Consider the following 19,299-nt stretch of genomic DNA (forward strand, 5'->3'; position numbering starts at 1 on the left):
CCAGTTGTCAAATTACCTCAGATTTACATGAAACTTTGTCTAACTGTTCCACTATGGCTAAAATGAACACAAACCAAAAATTAAATCCATACTCCATATCGTTTCCGAGATACAGCCTCTTAAAATATGCTCAAATCGCCCCCTTTTGGCGCTCCGCCCCCGAACGACCGCGCGTCGTCGTGGTATTCTTTTCAAAACGTTAAGAGCCCGTAATTTAATAATGACACCAGCTGTGTGGCTGAAAATTGTATGCTATTTAAGTTGTGGCCATTGATTCATATTTTGGCCGCACTGGGCCTGACAGACACCCCCACCCCCGGGGTAAAACATCGGCGGAACAACCTAATAGTCCTAATGCACACTTCTTAACAGAAGACATTATCAGCCGCCAGACAATGTTTTGCTGCATTGGGCGCGGCCCGACAGACACCTATACCCTCCCCGGGTTAAACATCAAAGGAACCACCTGAAACCAAGTTGAAATGACCAATAACAATATTCTTAATACAAGTATTAATCACCAGACGAAAGTTTTGCTGCATTGGGCCCGGCAGACACCTCCCCTCCCCCGGGCCGGGTTAAACATCAAAGGAACCAAGTGAAATTAAGTTGAAATGACCAATAACAACATTCTTAATACCATTATCAACTGCCAGACTACAGTTTTGCTTTGGAGTTTTGGGGAGTGGGGTTGTCTGCCGGGCCCAATGCAGCAAAACTTTCGTCTGGCAGTTGATACTTGTATTAAGAATATTGTTATTGGTCATTTCAACTTGGTTTCAGGTGGTTCCTTTGACGTTTAACCCGGGGGGGGGGGGAGTTGTCTGCCGGGCCCAATGCAGCAAAACTTTTGTCTGGCAGACAGTTGATACTAAGAATATTGTTATTGGTCATTTCAACTTGCTTTCAGGTGGTTCCTTTGATGTTTAACCCAGGGGGAGGGGAGTTGTCTGCCGGGCCCAATGCAGCAAAACTTTCGTCTGGCAGTTGATACTTGTATTAAGAATATTGTATTGGTCACATTTCAACTTGGTTTCAGGTGGTTCCTCTGATGTTTAACCCGGGGGAAGGGAGGTGTCTGCCGGGCCCAATGCAGCAAAACTTTCGTCTGGTGATTGATACTGGTCAAAGAATAGTGTTATTTGTCATTACTTGGTTTCAGGTGGTTCCTTTGATGTTTAACCCGGGGAAGGGAGGTGTCTGCCGCGCAAAACATTTGTCCGGCGCCTAATATTATCTTGTGTTAAGAATAGTGCATAAGGCCTATTGGTAATTTCATTGGATGTTTAACCCCGGGGGTGGGGGTGTCTGGTAGGCCCAATGCAGCCAAACTATGAATCAAGGGCCACAACTTAAATAGTATACACCTTTCAGCCGCACAGCTGGTGTCGTTATTAAATTACGGGCTTAACGTTTGAAAGAATACCACCACGACGCGCGGTGTCGGCCGGGGCGGTGCTCCAAAAGGGGGAGATTTTAGCATATTTTAAGAGGCTGTATCTCAGAAACGACATGGAGTATGGATTTGATTTTTGGTTTGTGTTCATTTTAGCCATAGTGGAACAATTAGCCAAAGTTTCATGTAAATCTGAGGTAATTTGACAACTGGTTAATTTCAACCCATAGGTTTGTACACTAAATATTTGGGGGAGGGGGTGTCTGGCAGGCCTAATGCAGCAGAAAATTTGTCTGGCGGTTGATTTTGTTTACTTAGTATCATGGTAAAGCCCATTTCCACTTGGTTTCATGTGGTACCTAGAATGTCTTGATTCAGCCCATTATTTTGCCTCTTTGTTGGGGGTCCATGCGCCACATGCAGCGGGGGGTCCCCGGCAGACATCCATATCTGATTATGTCAGGTTATCCAACTAAACGTTCCTGTAGTCAAATATTGGTACCTCGTTCCTTTAACCAAAGTGCTCTGGGCTGCCGGTCTAATAGTGACGCGCTCTGAAACCGATATCATCGCAGAATATTTATAAGGGTGTTATAATCATTGTTATATACATCATGTATAGAATTCTCTAATCTGATTGGTTAAAAATGGAGTCATGGAAATAGCTATGCCCCCTTTTTTCTATCAAGATGACGTCACAGTGACTATGCCCGCTCTGAAAAAAAACGCAACTATGATATGTATAATGTACGACAAGCGTTCAGTGTCACGGCGTGACCTTTATTCGCAGACGATCTTTCACCGTATATAGTCAGAGTGTTGTTGATTAGAATAATCTTTATTCGGTATATAAAAGAAATATTGACTGTTTAATAATCGGGGAACAGTTAAAATTATAGACCCTCGGTGATGTCAAAACCATGGCTATGCCCTCAGCTTCGCTTTGGGCATAGTCATGGTTTTGACATCACCTTGTGCCTATAGTTTTAACTGTGCCCCAAATAGCATTCAATGTTTCCATAATGTTATATAAGCTGAATTATTCCATATCTAAGATTTGTGTGGAATTTTGTTGATGTTTTATTTTTTTATTTATGCCGTGCGCACGTATAGCGGCGTGACCAAAAAAACCCAGAATGTGACACAAGTACAATTCAAATTTATTATAACTACTATTTATTTTACCGAAATTTCAAGATAACATTATACAAGATTCAACTTTAACAGATACCAGCACTTCAAACGACAAAGTTTATACCTTCAAAAGTTTGTGTGACACACCGAACAATTGAAAACAAAATATATAATATTACTGATGTTACAATGGAAACAGTAACACTGACAAATCTAAATAAGACCCACTAAAAAACAAAGAAGAAGACGTCTAGGGCCCAATGTCATAAAACGAGTAAGTAGCCGTTTCGTGAGCATAAGTGACGTAGCAATGCAAATCCAGGGTGAACGTGCATGCTCGCCTAGAAAAGTTCTGCTTACTCGATAATTCATGGTGGAAATATGTTTATGCTTGCGTGCATTTTTCTGCTAGAAAAATATGCTTACCGGTAAACAGCTTTATGAAATTGGGCCCTGATCGTACCTCGAATGTTGTGTGCACGGCACACGGCGCGTATGTACGCGTGTTTTTGTTTTGTAAATGTATGATTGGACCATAGACCTTTTCGCAAATACTGGGGCGCGCGCGTAAAGCTTGGAATTAGGTGCATTGTGGTCTAGCTGATTACAAATTTGATTCATATATATCCCACAATGCACCTCATTCAACAGTCTGCGCTTGCGCATTGGTATTTGCGATAAGGTCTATAGAGTTATATATAAGAACTAGAGGGCGCACGAGTGATGCTTCGTGCACAAACGCCACGGGACCGCAAGATGACAAGCGCGTCATTCTGTACGCGCGTTGAATATGAACTACACGTTTGAGGTTTTTTTTTATTGAACGCTCACGCGATGCTGTTTGTTCAACTTACAAAATGGCCGCACAAACACACGCTGTGAGATAGCTGTTTTGTCAACTTAGAAAATGGCCGCCTGCTCGCATACCGGGGCGCGTATTATAGGCCAGTGCGCGCTCTAGTTCTTATATATAACTCTATGGATTGGACTTACAACACACGCGTAAGTTTAGTGACAGTTAACGAATTGTCTGAGATCCGGGTTATTAAAATTTATATTGTTGGTGCTATTTTATTTTTGCTGTCGATTTTAATATAATCATCGGAAATCAACTGCACACATTACAACAGAAAAAAAATAGTATATTCAGAAGCTACTAATAAAATATTCCCTTTGTATACCGCAGAATATTAACCCCCTGACCCGAGTCAACTCGACCCAATGTTAAACATATTAATAAACTAATAGTAACTAATGATTTAGTGGAAACTGGAGACCTTTAGGACACTAGGTGGCAGCAGACTTACCAGGTAAATTGTTTTTTCAGTAACTTGCGCACACGCAGAAGTACGTAAACAATGGAAAGTTATCCGGTAAATCTGCTGCCACCTAGCGTTCCAAAGTAGCCCATTGTCCTCCCTCCTCATTCTTGATCCTTCTCGTAAACATTGTTATGCTTGTTGGTTCCCCACACCATTAATGAAAAGGATTCAATCTGTTTCAGGGATCCCTGGTGAGATTCCCAATTTGTACCAACTGGGTTGGTAGAACACCGGCCTACACGTTTGAACACACAACCGTTACAGTTCACTCCGTACACATTCTCAGCTGAGCTAATGTAATTCAGCTGACCGTCTACGTGTGTCCAGCCAGTACCGTTTGGGTCCGACTCTGGATCTCCAAAAGTCCCGTCCCTATAGTATATGTTATGGGCTGAGTTAACGCCCCACACCCCCGCTTCACCAACTGAGATTTGCTTCAAATGACCGCAAATTTTTTTCCAGCTGTCCCCACCAGGATTCCAAAAGCTGGCCCCAATTCGATGGTAGATATCATCGTGTTTGTTTACGCCCCAAACATGCCCATGTTGACTGACGCTGACGTGTTTCAAACTTCCCTCTACGAGGACCCAATCATTACCCGTGGGGTTCCGTCCCAAGATACCCTCCCGATAGTAAATGTTTTGACAACTGTTCACACCCCATACAACATCATCCCCAACATCGACTTGAACAAGTTTCCCTTCAACTTCAACCCAATCCCTGCCTAACACCTCTTCTTCGTACGTGTCTTCTCTATAGTAGATTTGGTCCTTACAGTTGACACCCCACACTCCTGCCAGACCAACCGATACGTGCTTCAAGGACCCTTCGAGGCCACTCCACGGGTCCTTGTTATGAAAGTGATGATGCCCGTGTCTTCTGACCCGATTGTGTACTAGGGAATTAGCTTCTCCGGTGCTTTGCATACCACCTATCAGGATACAGACGATCCCAACAAACCTTTGAAAATCGTATCAAACAAAGACATACCAAAAACGTTAGCAACATTCAAAATATTCAGAGCTGTGTATGGAGAGAGTTGCGACATGGAGGCACCAATTTTCTTAGGTCACAAGCCATTGTCGATCATTGTCCTCATTATAGATGATGTGACCTCTGACGTCACACGAAAACCATAATATGATTCGCGCGCATACCGCCGGGCAAAACCTTTGTGTTTTGGCAGCCAGCTAGAAAGTGTACGCAATCTTACTATGACTACGCAACTCTTTGCCCGGCGAAACATGACGTATATAGTGTTTTGTCAACAGAGGGCGGTTTGAAGTAAACATAGGTCACATCGTCTATAGATAATCCACTGTTTGTTTGTGTGTATCTCCAAAAGATATATAAAGAAATAGTGTAATGCTCAAACACACACGTATCATGACCAGGATTCGAACCCAGACCCCGAATCCTGATGACTTCGCAACCAGAAACTGAATTCGATGCTTTAAGAGACCTACTTGAACGAAAAAGTTCAAGTTTGAACAACTTTGTCGAATTTCATTAAAAATGCTTTTAATCAATAAGGAAGTCGAGTCTATGCCTATAAATAGACAATCATTTCGAATACTCTTATCCAGCGTTTTTTTCTAGAAGAATCGTGAAAAGCTCTGTTACGTAATTGCTCATGTAACATTAAAGTTGGAAGCTCCGGTGTGTATAACTGCTTTGTTTACAGCATGGAGGTATACATAGCAAACTCCTAAGCGTGACGTCGAAGCATTGTCATTTTGACGCGCGCCGTCCCCGACAAAAGTGTTTTTAGTTTTTTATAACCTAGAGGTTGAATCCTATTTTTTTTTTTTCGACACTTACGAAAAATCAGAAGTGTACACATAACAAAATTACATTTAAATTGTAAACAAACGCCTTATAAACAAGTTAAAATGGAATCCCGTTAAAAACATTCCGCTCGAGTAGCTGTGACACTCGGCTATGATACCCCCGAAAGAAGAGACAACAAGTTGAGAAAGCCATCATAGAGATGCATCATACCACGTCAATATCATCATTCTTGAGACAGCTGAGGTTACCCTGGGGAAACTGTCAGAAACACGACTCACTGCTTGTATCTGCGGAGAGAATGTTAGTGACACATTATTAATCATTCCTCTGTTTCAAATCTGTTGACCATTAATCCCTTAACCTATACGTACATGCAACCACTTTACGCCAATAGGCTGCCACTACAGGAGTCAACAGTGCACTTCGATTTAAAGGAACTGGGGTGTATTTCACAAAGAGTTGGGACTAGTCTTATCTCGAGTTAGGACGAGTTACTAGTCCTAATTTAGGACTAGCTGTACGTTTTTGATATCTCTTAGGACTGGTCCTAAGTAAGGACCAGTCCTAACTCTTTGTGAAATCGACCCCTGAACACCTTTGTTAATATTGTCAAAGACCAGTACTCACTTGGAGTATCCCAACATTATGCATTAAATAACACAAGTTGCAAGAGAATGTTGGCACACAGACCCTTAATGCACAAATTTGTGTGCTCTCAGATGCCTGAAATATTTTAATATTTCTGTTTTTAAATGGACAATAGATATATATTTATAATCTATGGGTAACACATGCGGACCTTGACGCCACAAAAACACGCCAGCAACTGTTTCTTGACGTCAGGTGAGCTAGGTCAAATGCGGTGTTTGAAGTTTGTTCAGTTTGTTCCATTTTTCATAAATTTCTTGACGTACTTGTATTGATTTCTTATCAACGCAGCAACCTCAGACGAATCAAGCTTGAAGGATGCTTATACAACCGTTACCCTCTTTATAACAAGCAGATAATTTTTATAAAAGTTACACATTTCCTTTTCTGGGTCATATTTAACTATGTTAAGCCGACCTTAAGCTGAGCGGTCGATAATCAATTGAGATTCAATCAACAGATTCAATAACAGATGCAAATATTATTAGGTCAAGAGAACTTCGATTTTGTTGTTGTGTTTGACCTTATAGTTCCATCTGTTACAAGTTGCACAACCTTTTTTCACGAGGTAACAACAACAACAACTTTAATATCGTTTACCCTGCGTCAAGAAATGATCTAAAAAGTGTTTTTGTTAGTTGGGGAAATTGTTACTCCACAAATTTTGCAGTTAAGTTTTCCAAAGCATCGTCACCATAAAATATTGGAAAGTCCTCAATAATTTTGGGCAAGTTGTTGACCCAGAAAATGTCAAAAAAAAAACACAGTACATTTACCATAATTATCAATATAAACGACAAGGGAAACTGACTGGTTAAATGTTTAAATGATTTTGGGGGTTGAACAAAGAATTGAACTCGAATGGGATACGAACCAGCGACATCCGGACTAATGTGCCGCCGTGCAACATATCAGTTAACGGTTGCATGGCTTGTGACTGGCACCCCGAACAAAGATATTGACACAACAGGGAAACTACCAACTTGGGGCTAGATAGCTCAGTTGGTAGAGCGCCGACACATTATCCGGAGGTCGTTGGTTCGAACCCCATTCTAGTCAACTTTTTGTTCAACCACGCAAATCCGTACAGATCCCATGTCAGAATTGACCGGATCTGGATCCCGTACGGTGGGCCTAAACCCATTTGCGGGTCGGTATGGCCCAGAATCTGATCTGTGTCCCCTAAAATTGTAATTTTATTCTTGTTGTATATTTTTGCTATGCCTTTCTTGTATGTATTGTATAGTCTCCTTTACACAGGGAAGACAAATTTCATGTTTTTTATCATGACAATAAAATATTTTAATCTTGATCTAATCTTAATCTTTCTTGGTCAGGTTTTATAAAAGAAACTGACCCAGAAAAGAGATCTGAGACCGTGATTATATTACTGCGTGCCAAAATCCCCGGTGACGTCACCCGGAGCTCTGTGTACACCGGAACTCTGAGGCCGCCACACCGGATCAAGCTAAACTCTTATCAGGATTTGAGTGCATGCGATGGGGCTACTAGCAAATGTAGAGTTACCAGCCAATAAATAGATATGTTTGTTGATGCCTTGCAGCCTTTTGTGCCAATAAACAAATCGTTTCTTTTATTAGGTAATCGCGCGCTTTTTTAGAAAGGTCAGTTATTGTAAAATAATATTATCGACATTGATTTTCAATGTGATGACTTCACACCCAATATCATCGGTAGTTTTAAACCAACTACCAGAGGTTAACAAACTGTTTTTAAAGGCACCAAATGTAAAGTCGTGTTGACCTAAATGTTTTCTGATAAAAGTTAAGCAATTTCTTTGTTTAGGCCGATAATCCAAAATCAATGAAGATTATCAGATTATAAAAACGTATGAAAAAACGGTCAGCGTACGAAAATAGATTGTGCTATTATCTTTCACTTTGGTTCCATCTGTGACAATTTTATCTAAAACAAATGGTCTTTTTAGGTCATGATACGAGCAACAATTACAGAAAACTCTGTTAACAACAACAAAAACGTAGTTTTTTAAACAACCCTGCGTCATAATTTATTATCCTAAACTTTTCTTGTTGTTTTTTTTCTCACAAAATAATATTTTGTGAGAAAAAATTTTTTTTTTACTCCATTCTTCAGTTTAAATCCATATAAGTTTTCAAACGAAACATCACCACACAATTTTGGAAAGCCATCATTAGTTTGAGACAAGCTGTTGACCCAGAAATTGTTGGCAGAAAAAAAAACTCACAGAACAATTATCACACTCTAAAACAGTAATTATGATCAGAATCTACCCGGTTTCACAAGGAATTCCGTCCCAAGGCAGGACGGTTCTGGGGTGGGGGGGGGGGGGGACACACAGAATCCCCCGGGTTATGGTTTTTCTGTCCGCCGGAGGAATTTGTCCCCCCTTTCACTTTAGACTGAATTGAATGTAGCTATATTTTTAAATCATCATTATTTTGTTTCCTCCGTGCGACTCTTTGTAATCTTTTTAGAAAATAAAATAAGACATTTTGTTTTTGTTCTTTTGATTAAAAATGCTCAATTTGGGGGAACTATGTGCAGTGTAGACTGCCTGCAATGTGCGCAGTAGTAAGTTCCGTGTGAGAATCTAGGCGGGAGAATCTCCTGTCACACAGGAATCTGTGTCTTTAAACCTGACACAGGGTCAGCCCTAATCCCGGTCCTTGATCCAGGTCAATTCTGATCAGGAATATTTTGAAAGTTTATGTCTTTATAGAAACACCTACTGAAAACAAAAAAAATAAGAGGGCCTAACATGATGTCCCAAACGGCACTTGCAATACTAGGCCTACTAATTCCCAGCCGTCGATTTCACCAAACTCTTCCTAACTTAGGATTAATCTAAGAATACGACGAGTTAAGTTCCGTATCCATAGACGTTTAGACGCATTGAACCCATCCTAAGTTTGGACGAGTTAACTCGTCCTAACTCGAGATAGGATTAATCCTAACATTTCGTGACATCGGCTGTTTGAAGAAATTTGTTGATGGATTGTTCTTGTTTGGGGCTTAATTGTTTGTTCGCATAGGTGTATGGACATGCTTTCAAAAAAAAAAGTTATTTGATGAGACTATTTGTTTATTAACTAATTAGTGAGGCTGAGTTATCTACAGCAGGGTGAACTCTTGCATGAGGATAGGCCATTAAAATGAAACTATGGTTGTGAGATTTTCAAGAGAAGTACCTATGCCATGAGATTGCTTTGGTTACCGACCCATTTTCGAGTAGATCTCTGAATTTTGTTTCGGCGCACCCCTTGTCACCCACTCGGAGACTTGTCACGGTCGCCAAGACGCACCCATTGTCAGTGTTGTTACATAAACTTGGAAAACAAAGTTTTACAACCCCAAGTTTTTGCAGTGATATGTCTCAACTCACCTTGCTTGTAAGTCAGCCAATTGATGAGCTTTTGTCTTGCGTTTCAGGATGTTCTCCTCAACATGTACCTGGTTGGTGAATGTGAAACACTCGCAACAAAGAGCAGCTTTTATAACAAACCACTCAGAACATGCCCCAGCTTCAGGGGGCCTTGCTCAACATAGCCACTATACACCTTAGAAAAACTGCTTAGTGCGGGAAAGATGGGGCTCAGCAGATATGGGGGTACCAGACAAGGTATCGATTTGTTTGTGAAGTAATTTGTCCTTCTTAAAGGGAAAAAAGAGGTCAGCTATTGTAAAATTATGGATTGATGATATTGACGCATTCACACCCAATTCAAAAATATTGTTCAGAGCCTTAAGTACAAACTATGAAAATCAGCTTGGCGCATGATTGTTGGCCTATTTAAGGTTGTACACGCAGAACTGTGCACAAACCTCTATAATAGCGCCCTCTTTTGAAATATTCCCCTTCACCTCCATGTTAATGGACCCTTCCCATGAAATATGCTAAGCATATGCTTAGTTGTGCACTAAGCAGACGCGCAATCGCGTCTGCGTGACGCACCCATTACCAGTGTACAAAACAGCATGATGTTCCCTCAATTTGCCAACCAAAACGCTAGTGCGCACGCGCTATGTGCAATTTACATATTTCATGGGAAGGGTCTATTGACACACTCAGAACACAGAGTAGGGCCTACAGCTTTTATTAGTCTGGGCCCCTGTGTTTAACCACAAGGACAACCTACAGGTACTTGTTTATCACAACCAGTGATTTTTTATTGGATAATCATTTAATTTTATAAACGTGCAGTGACGTAAACTTTCTATGTGTTTGATTGTCCGAGGTGCAGCTGCACTTGCGGTTGTTTGCATCAACCATATGTGGCAGGTGCAAATTGACGGGGACTGCTGACATAGACTAGTTTATTCAAGAGCCTGGAAGTGTGACGTCAGATGATTAGGTTAAGTTTTTTTTAACAAATAAACCACTCTTCAGTGTATTTTTTTTAACCGCCCAGATTCAGACCCTACCTCTCACCGTTTGTACGTTGCTGGCCAGTAGCCGACTAAAAAGGTGCGCATTCGAACTTGCTGATATCCGCTAAAAAGTATCTTAGAAAAAAACTGTTTAATGCTTGAAAGATGGGCTTAGCAGATTTGGGTTTTATTGATATGCTTATTGATGTTTTTTGCAGCTGTTTGTAATCATGTCAATAAAAAAAATCGTAACTCCATGAAATTTTTGTTCTTCTGTGAAAAGAACAATGGGTTTAGCTATTGTAAAAATGGATATTGATATCGATATCGATGAATTCACTCCCAAACTAGTAGGTTTCCGGAACATGTATAAAGAAAATTGTAATAATCAGGTTAACAAACTATTAGAGGTTAACACACTATGTGTGCGTGCAACTAATGTACAGTCGTAGTGACCTAAAACATCTAGGGTTGTGTATGGGGGTGGTGTGACATGAAATTTTGCCCCCTCCTTTCCCGGAGTTTTTGTCCCCTCATAAGACATACTTCGTACAAACTACTGATAGATAGCGCCCTCTTTTGAATCCTCCTCCTCCAGCCCTTTCAATCAATCTGCAGTCTGGTCCCGTGTCTTTATCTGCAAGGATTTTGCTTGACGTAATTGGATACAATCATTTGATTGAATAAACGTGCAGTGATGTCAGCCTTCTATATCTGTGTTGTGATTGGTCCGAGGTGACGTCTGGCAGTAGCTGTACTTGCGGTCGTCTTCATGAATCTAGGTAAAGATGGACGGGGATTGACGTAGGCTATAGAGGCCACTTTGTGGCGTTATTCACGGATCTCGAAGTGTCAGATGTTCATGCTAAGCTTTTTTAAAAGAAGCACTCATCAATGTAATTCTTTGAGCCCGCCCCAGACCCAGACTGCCTGGTTCAGCATAGACGCTAAGCGCCTTTATAGAAAAACTGCTCAGTGTTGAACGATGGGCTTAGCAGATAGGGCGTACAAGCCAGTCGATATGTTTATTGATGTCTTCACAGCTGTTTGTGCCATTTAACAAACCTATCTTCATGACGTAATCGCGCACTTTCTTTAAAAAAAATGAGGCCAGTTATTGTAAATATGATTGATATTGATTTTGATATTGATGAATTCACAATGAACTTGGGATTCCGGAAGCAGTGAAAGGAAAGGTTAACAAACTGTGTGAGGGCACCCAATCTAGAGACGTGTTACCTAAAACGTCTTGGGTAATGAACGGCCGTAATACTAAGGCAGGCTACGTAACTAGCCCAAGCCCCCCCCCCCCACCCCAAACGCTAACACACACACACACACCCTTCCTCTAGATTCTGTCCCCTCGTAATGACTACTGTGTACAAGAGGGTGCACCACACTAAGGGAGCGTATCAAAAGTCGGGCACGTTCCTAACGCAAAAGAACGTTCTTGCGGGCATATGCCCGCAGGATCGCAACATCATGACATTAGGAACGTTCTAACATGAGATTGGACGCGGTCACGCATTTAGAACGATCCAAAAGATCGCTCTGGCGGTCCAAAGGACCGGTCCAAGTAAAGCGGTGGGGATACTCTTGCGATCCAAAAAGAACGTTCCTACCGTTCCGACTTTTGAGACGCTCCCTAACACGGCACCAGTTCATGCACCAATCTGATTATCATCATGTGTATTATAGGCCCTTCAAAATATTGTGAATAAAAACGTTCTGACGAGTCATGCAACTAAAAGATTGTATACTTAGAAAAATATATCACTACCTGTGGTTCTGGGTTTTCAACTTATGAGGAGATTTGATAAAATGTTGAACTCGTGTCTAGAGTAGAATACATTACATTGAGGGCCTACACAAAATGTATGAGCTCGACGCTCAACATTACTCCACCAACATAGCGCACAGCTCTACGGCGTGGAGTCTGTGCACACAGGGCCAGCTTAAAGGCCCCATTTGGTTTTCAAGGGGCTTTGAAAGACCCATTTTGTATGATTCGTTATTTTTCGTAACAAACGCTTTGTTATTATAATGCAATTGTATCGTGCTACATTATTATGCACGCTCCTGTATTATTTGCATGTGAAATAAATACGACTCCCCTTTTATTATTACTAATCTAAAGCAATACCCGGATATTTCTCTCTCAATTTTGAGCAACAGTTTATAAAGAGTATCACTTGATTATTTATTATGGATGACTTATTTATTGTTCAGGAGAATTAACACTTCGTGGTACCCAGAATAAATAATTTTAGAAATTTCAAAGCACAACACAATACATGGAAACTTGCATCGGGAATAACGCATATTAATGTTTTTGTTTTTCCCCGTTAACACCGATGCGTGTTAGCACTGTACACTCAGCACTTTTCTGGTCTATGTTTAAAAAATTCACCAGCATTTCACTTGGGTGGTAGTTCGAACCCGCGACCTTTGTCTAGTTGGTAAGACACAAACAAATTGTTTTGTCTTCAGTCCGCACTAAAAATTAAGAGAGCGCCGCGCCCACCCCTAACACCGCAACTGCGTACAACTCAGGGTAAATTTCACGGAGCTGCTACAGAAGTAAGTATTGCTTTATAACAAACCTCTACTAAGCAGAAATGAGCATGATGCCAGTCACAAATGTGAAATTGCATTTAGGCTGGTAACTATACTCTAGTTGGTATGACATTGCTCTAGAATTGCAGGGGTCGTGGGTTCGAATCCCACCCGAGTAAAAATGCCTGTGGTTTTTCTTTTCACAGGACTCGGGAACGTACTGAGTATTTGCTACATACATCGGTGTATATGCCGGGTAAAAACCAAAAGTTATTAAACTATACTCTGGTTAGCATAATTTTGTCTTGCTAAGCTTGTTGGTGTGCTTAAAGGAACACGTTGCCTTGGATCAGACGAGTTGGTCAAAACAAAAGCGTTTGTAACCGTTTTTTATAAAATGCATATGGTTGGAAAGATGTTTTAAAAGTAGAATACAATGATCCACACAAGTTTGCCTCGAAATTGCGTGGTTTTCCTTCTACTGTGCGAACTAACATGGTCGGCCATTTATGGGAGTCAAAATTTTGACCCCCATAAATGGCCGACGTGTTAGTCGACGAGGTACAAGGAAAACCACGCAATTTCGAGGCATGTTTGTGTGGATCATTGTATTCTACTTTTACATCTTTCTACCCATATGCATTTTATAAAAAACGGTTACAAACGCTTTTCAAAGACCAACTCGACCGATCCAAGGCAACGTGTTCCTTTAAGCAGTTCTATGAAATTGGGCCATGGTCACAGCAGCTTATGGGGCAAGCTGAAAAGAAATGCACATTACCAACTAATGTTTTCTTCTAGGACAGAATTTATTTCCCAATGATAACATCAACAAAAGGACTGAGTACCCCTAATTTTTTTATTCATTAACGAGAATGAAGAAATTCGTTTAGACTGCTTAAAACGACAACAAACATTTTTATTATCCATAACCCAAAATAATATTTTAAAATTAAAGACAGACCCACTAAAAAAAGATCCTGGTCAGAATTGGGGGCACGGTGAACCATTTCTGGATCAGTTGACCTGCTGTCGATTTCACCAAACTCTTCCTAACTAAGGACAAAGTTTATGGCCTGACGTTTCGCCCATGGCATAGTCTTTCTCAAAGGCTGTTAACTATTGTTTGCATTTAAACCATCGCTCCTTTTGGTTGGTATAAGTTAAGTAACAACTCTATTTTCTAGGATTAACTATTTTGCGCTATGTGAGTCTAAAATTATTATTGTAATTGTTTTTTTGTTTTTTTTTGTTTTGTTTTTTTCGTTTGTGAAATGAGACCACAATAATTGCCTCCTGATTGCACACCAAGCTCTAAAAAGTAGAGTTTAGGCATCATCTTCTTTTGTGTAGATATTAGCGTTTGAGTTGACGCCCCAGACAACAGGTGATAGTGACTCAATCTGTTTCAGCCGGCCAGCAATCTGCACCCAAGATGTACCCACTGGGGTTTCCTCACAGACACCTGCACGGTAGTAGATCAAATCCCCTGCATTGACACCATACAACACTTCAGCAGAGCTGATGTACTTGAGACCGCCAGCCACATGGGTCCAGCCGGACCCATCGGTGTCTTCGACCGGGTCCCCGAAGGTCCCCTGACGGTAGAAGATTTGATCACCGGAGTTGACTCCCCAAACACCCGAGCTACCAACTGAAATTTGCTTCAACCCACCCGCGATCAGTTTCCAGCTTGAGCCTGCTTTGCTGCAACCACTAACCCCGATACGGTGGTAGATATTATCACCGGAGTTCACCCCCCAAACATGCCCCTTTTGGCTGACAGTAATATGCTTCAATTTTCCTTCAATTTTGACCCAATTTGCCCCGTCTTGATCGCCTTCATTGATGTCAGATCGATAGAAGATATCATCATTGGAGTTGACACCCCAGACCATGTCGTCACCAACATCGACTTGTTTCAGTCCTCCTGCGATTTGAGTCCAGGTTGTTCCCGGGTTTGCATTGTCTCCGTATGTATCTCTGCGGTAGTAGATGTTGTCATTGTTGTTGACGCCCCATACACCAGCTCGGCCGACTGAGACGTGTTTCAGACCCCCGTCGAGTTTCTGCCACGCCCCCAAAGTGGACTGCGCAGTGCATAGGAGCAACACCAAACTGTAAATGGAAAAGGGGTATAATTAAACGACTCAATAATAAAAGGTGTCGTTTTTATAGTTAATTTGGTTAAGTTCAACCGATTTGTGAAGCACTGTAAACTGTGTTAGCACGTTCAAAATTATAGTTTTTTTACCCACATGCTGCCTCGAAAAAAGGTAAGTGTGACTTGTGGTGCTTATTTTTAACGGAACTTGATATAATAATGCTGTATTGTCAAAGACCAGTATTCTTACTTGGTGTATCCAAACATAAGTGAAATGTATGACATAAAAATTGGACTTCAAAGTTGGAAGAGAATTAGACACAACTACCCATGCCGCACGAATTAATTTGTGCGCTTTCTTTCAGAAACCTAAAAAGGCTGCAGGCATGAAGTCTGTTATTGTCTGAGTGAGAAATAACCCCTTTTTCTAAAACTAGGTTACTTCGGAGGGATCCGTATCTCACAATGTTTACTATTCACATAAAAATTATCACCATTGCTCGTCACAAAGTAAATGTTTATACTAACAGTTACTTAAAGTAACCAGATGTTAAAGCTAACATTGGTTTTTAAAATAAAAACGAATTGTCTCTATGCCTTTAAAAAATACCTTACCAAATGAATTTCATCATTTTGTCCAGATGTCTTGAAGGTGTACGCGGAGAAGATTTAGAGTGAATTGGAGAACCTATCGGACGGGTACAAAATGGCATTAATTTGTTTAATTTGTTCAATTCGATTCTTGGAAATAAAACATTCATCAAAGTGAAAATTACAGGAAAGTGGACGGGCGTTTGGTTATGACTTTGAAACTGACTTGGTGTAAAGTACAGCAGGTTTAACCCCGCATTCCACGCTAAGCAGACAAAATACTGTTAAGCGGGACATGAAAAACATGGCACACTAATACACTATTACTCTGTGTACACACAATACACCCAACACGGGGGATTCACTGAATTGCATAAATGGACTCTAAGCATCCCCACCACCTTTGAGGGGTGGGGGGGTTGGAAGGAGGATGGCAAGTAAAAAGATCTTGTTACTCAAGGCCCATTGTTTTACTGAACACATTTATGCCTGACTCAAAAAGAGGATAAACACAAGACCTTATAGTGTTCTCTCCAGACACTCCATTCAAAAAGTCAAACAAAATCCCCCACCCCCCCCCCATCCCAACCCGCCCCTGACCACCATAGTAAACAACTCTTAGGAAGCTTTGGTGAAGCTTGCCAGCTGGCACAGTCAAGTCTGTACTACCTGTTGACAGACAAGCTTTTTGCCTGGCATTTTCAATTTTTCCAGCAGTACATGTCTATGGGGAAATCCCCAGAACCTTGGACCAGTGTCACTTGATATGGATGTAGAAGGTAAACCCGATAAGCTAGGCCACTCAAATTCTCCATTATGTTTCTCAAACGTATAATGGAGGAAGTCATGAAAGGAAGGCATTCTACTCCATTCACGAGAAGGAGTAATTAACAAAAACGCTAATTGTGCCAAAAAAAACATGGCTAACTCACTTAAAGCAGGGTAGGTGTAAATGCATTCTGAGAAACGTTTCACTTCGAAGTTGTACAATTAAGGGAAAATATCACACTGAAAACTACGTCACTTCAGAGGGAGCTGTTTCTCACAATGTTTTATACCATCAACCTCTCCCCGTTACTCGTTACCAAGAAAAGTTGTATGCCAATAATTATTTTGAGTAATTACCAATAGTGTCCACTGCCTTAAAAACAACAATTGGACACACTCCTAAACATCCCCGGTCAGAATGATCCCATGGGGCCTGACAAAGTTCGTGGTTTGAATCCACCCGAGTGATTTCTCTATATAGATTTGTCTACACATAACTCGGAACAAATAATGGGCTAATCACTCTAGTCCATGAGCATAACATAAAGTAAACAAGCCTTAGAAAATTTGTGTTCATAATTGTCATCGAATTTGTAGGAGAATAATGAACAAAAATAACACCCTTGTGCATTATTTCGTGTGCTTTCATCGGATGCATAATAAAAGGCTTCAGCTGGAGTATTCTAGTATTTGAGTTAGAAATAAGTTCTTTCTCAAAAACTTCGTTACTTCAGAGGGAGCCGTTTCTCGCAATGTGTTATACTGTTAAAAGCTCTCCATTGCTCGCGACCAAGTTAAAGTGTTATGCCATTAATTATTTTGAGCAGTAGTTACCAATAACGTCCAGTGCTTTTTTAAACATAGTACAGTTCCAAAGCTTCACGATAGAGGAAATAATATAATGTGCAACTTACCTCTATACGCTGATGGACTTACAGATGTAACTTTCACCCACTGATTCGGCTTGGTGTGTTAATCATTTCAAATTTCTTTAATTTATAGGTTTCTTTATTTATCTTGGATACTGCATCCGCCAATCAAACTCTATAATAATCTTCTACCAGCACCGACAAAAAAATTGGTCTGGACAGTCAGGCAATCTAATAAAAGGTAACAAGTTACAAATCAATTATTGTCAGATTCCTTCAGAGTAAACACATCGATCGGGATCACTTATTTACAAACAAACAAAAACAATTAAAATGTGACATATCAATGTTTACCCTAAAGCAAAATCATCAGGCATGTATTGAAACAACATCAGTGATCGTTATCCTTTTGATACTTTCATAATTCGTTTAAAAGCACTGAATACATATTGGTATTACTCCAATCATAGCATAAAAACTTACTGTGTAATAACAAGCAACGGAGAGCTTGTGGTAGTATACAACATTGTAAGAAACGGTTTCCTCTGAAGTAACGTAAGTTTATTGAGAGTGATGTAATTTCTCACTGACTCAAATCATATAAGACTTCAGGCTTGACGCATAGAAGCACACAAAGTGTGCAGCAATGTTGTTAGTTTTTCTTTCATTATTTTCATACTTCGATTACCAAGTGAGTTCAAATTTTCACATATTTATTATTTTATGCATGTTGGGACATACTCAGTAAACATACTGGTTTTGAAAATTACCAAGTGTGTCCTGGGGTGAGTTTTTCAAAAAAAGTTATGTCTAGTCTTATCTCGAGTTAGGACAGTTACTTGTCCTATTAAGTTATGACAAGTCCGGTGCATTTAAACCGCTATTCCATGACACGCCACAAAAACGATGTATTCGAACCTAAATTAACTCCTCACTTTATCAACATACTGAAAAGCCATAACATCAAAACAAAACATAAAGTTGACCGACATAACACTTTATACAAGTTAATACAGAGTTAACAATTGACACAATATAGTTTGAAGGAGTCACATTTTTGTCGAATGTCTCAGTATATAGAATCATGTAGAGACATTCAAAGTTTAACAGCATTTCAAATCTTCGATGGTTCAAGAACGTAATTGCAGCTAAAACGAATACACCTAAAACAGACAAATCGATCTTCACTCAAACGATTTTCTGCAAGATTGTTTCAATAATTTATTTGTGTAAACAATTAAAAAGTTACCTCCAAAAATACACTCACTGGAAAGCAACGACAGTTTGAATTGTATCGACTTTTACATGTCGATTGCTTTACGCATGAGAACATGACATATGTCTTTTGCGCGATTAAACAACCGCCTCCATCGTTCAAATTTACAAGAGTATCAGCATCATGTCTGTAGTCGATACTTTCTACCTGGACATTTGTGTGACTGGTATTGTGTTTGTTTTTCAAGAGATTGCCCTTTTGGAAATCAAATATATTATTAATTTTAACTTTTGTGAGCATTGATATCTGACCTAGTTCCTTCTATCAGAATATTTGAGCGAGACACCATACGTTTGCTTCTTCTTACCCGTACACTTTTAATTTGCTGAGTTGTAGGACAAGGAGTCATTGCAACAGCTTTATTCCACGTCTCGTTGGAACTCCTTGCCTGGTGCATGTTTCCCTCCATCCTACAATCTAGACTGTTTTAGGAGGAATATCAATTCATACCTTCAGTTTCCCTTTCAGTGTTT

The 19,299-nt window shown here is 40.3% G+C and overlaps 2 protein-coding genes across 2 annotated transcripts; both read right to left on the reverse strand.

The window, feature by feature from the left end:
• Positions 1–2,549: 2,549 nt before the first annotated feature.
• Positions 2,550–9,789, reverse strand: LOC139949867 (uncharacterized). Its single transcript, XM_071948428.1, has 3 exons — positions 9,677–9,789; positions 5,854–5,930; positions 2,550–4,812 (listed from the first exon to the last, which is right to left on the reverse strand). Exons 2-3 carry the CDS (start codon positions 5,868–5,870, stop codon positions 3,954–3,956), a joined length of 876 nt encoding a protein of 291 aa, XP_071804529.1. The 5' UTR covers positions 5,871–5,930; positions 9,677–9,789; the 3' UTR covers positions 2,550–3,953.
• A 4,142-nt stretch (positions 9,790–13,931) lies between these two features.
• On the reverse strand, positions 13,932–17,663 carry LOC139949806 (uncharacterized). The gene is made up of 3 exons (XM_071948348.1): positions 17,596–17,663; positions 15,938–16,010; positions 13,932–15,336 (listed from the first exon to the last, which is right to left on the reverse strand). The coding sequence occupies exons 2-3, from the start codon at positions 15,952–15,954 to the stop codon at positions 14,547–14,549; spliced, it is 807 nt and encodes a 268-aa protein (XP_071804449.1). The 5' UTR covers positions 15,955–16,010; positions 17,596–17,663; the 3' UTR covers positions 13,932–14,546.
• Between the last annotated feature and the right edge of the window lie 1,636 nt (positions 17,664–19,299).

The sequence above is a fragment of the Asterias amurensis genome, chromosome 17 (assembly GCF_032118995.1).
Source record: "Asterias amurensis chromosome 17, ASM3211899v1".
Lineage (NCBI taxonomy): Eukaryota > Metazoa > Echinodermata > Asteroidea > Forcipulatida > Asteriidae > Asterias > Asterias amurensis.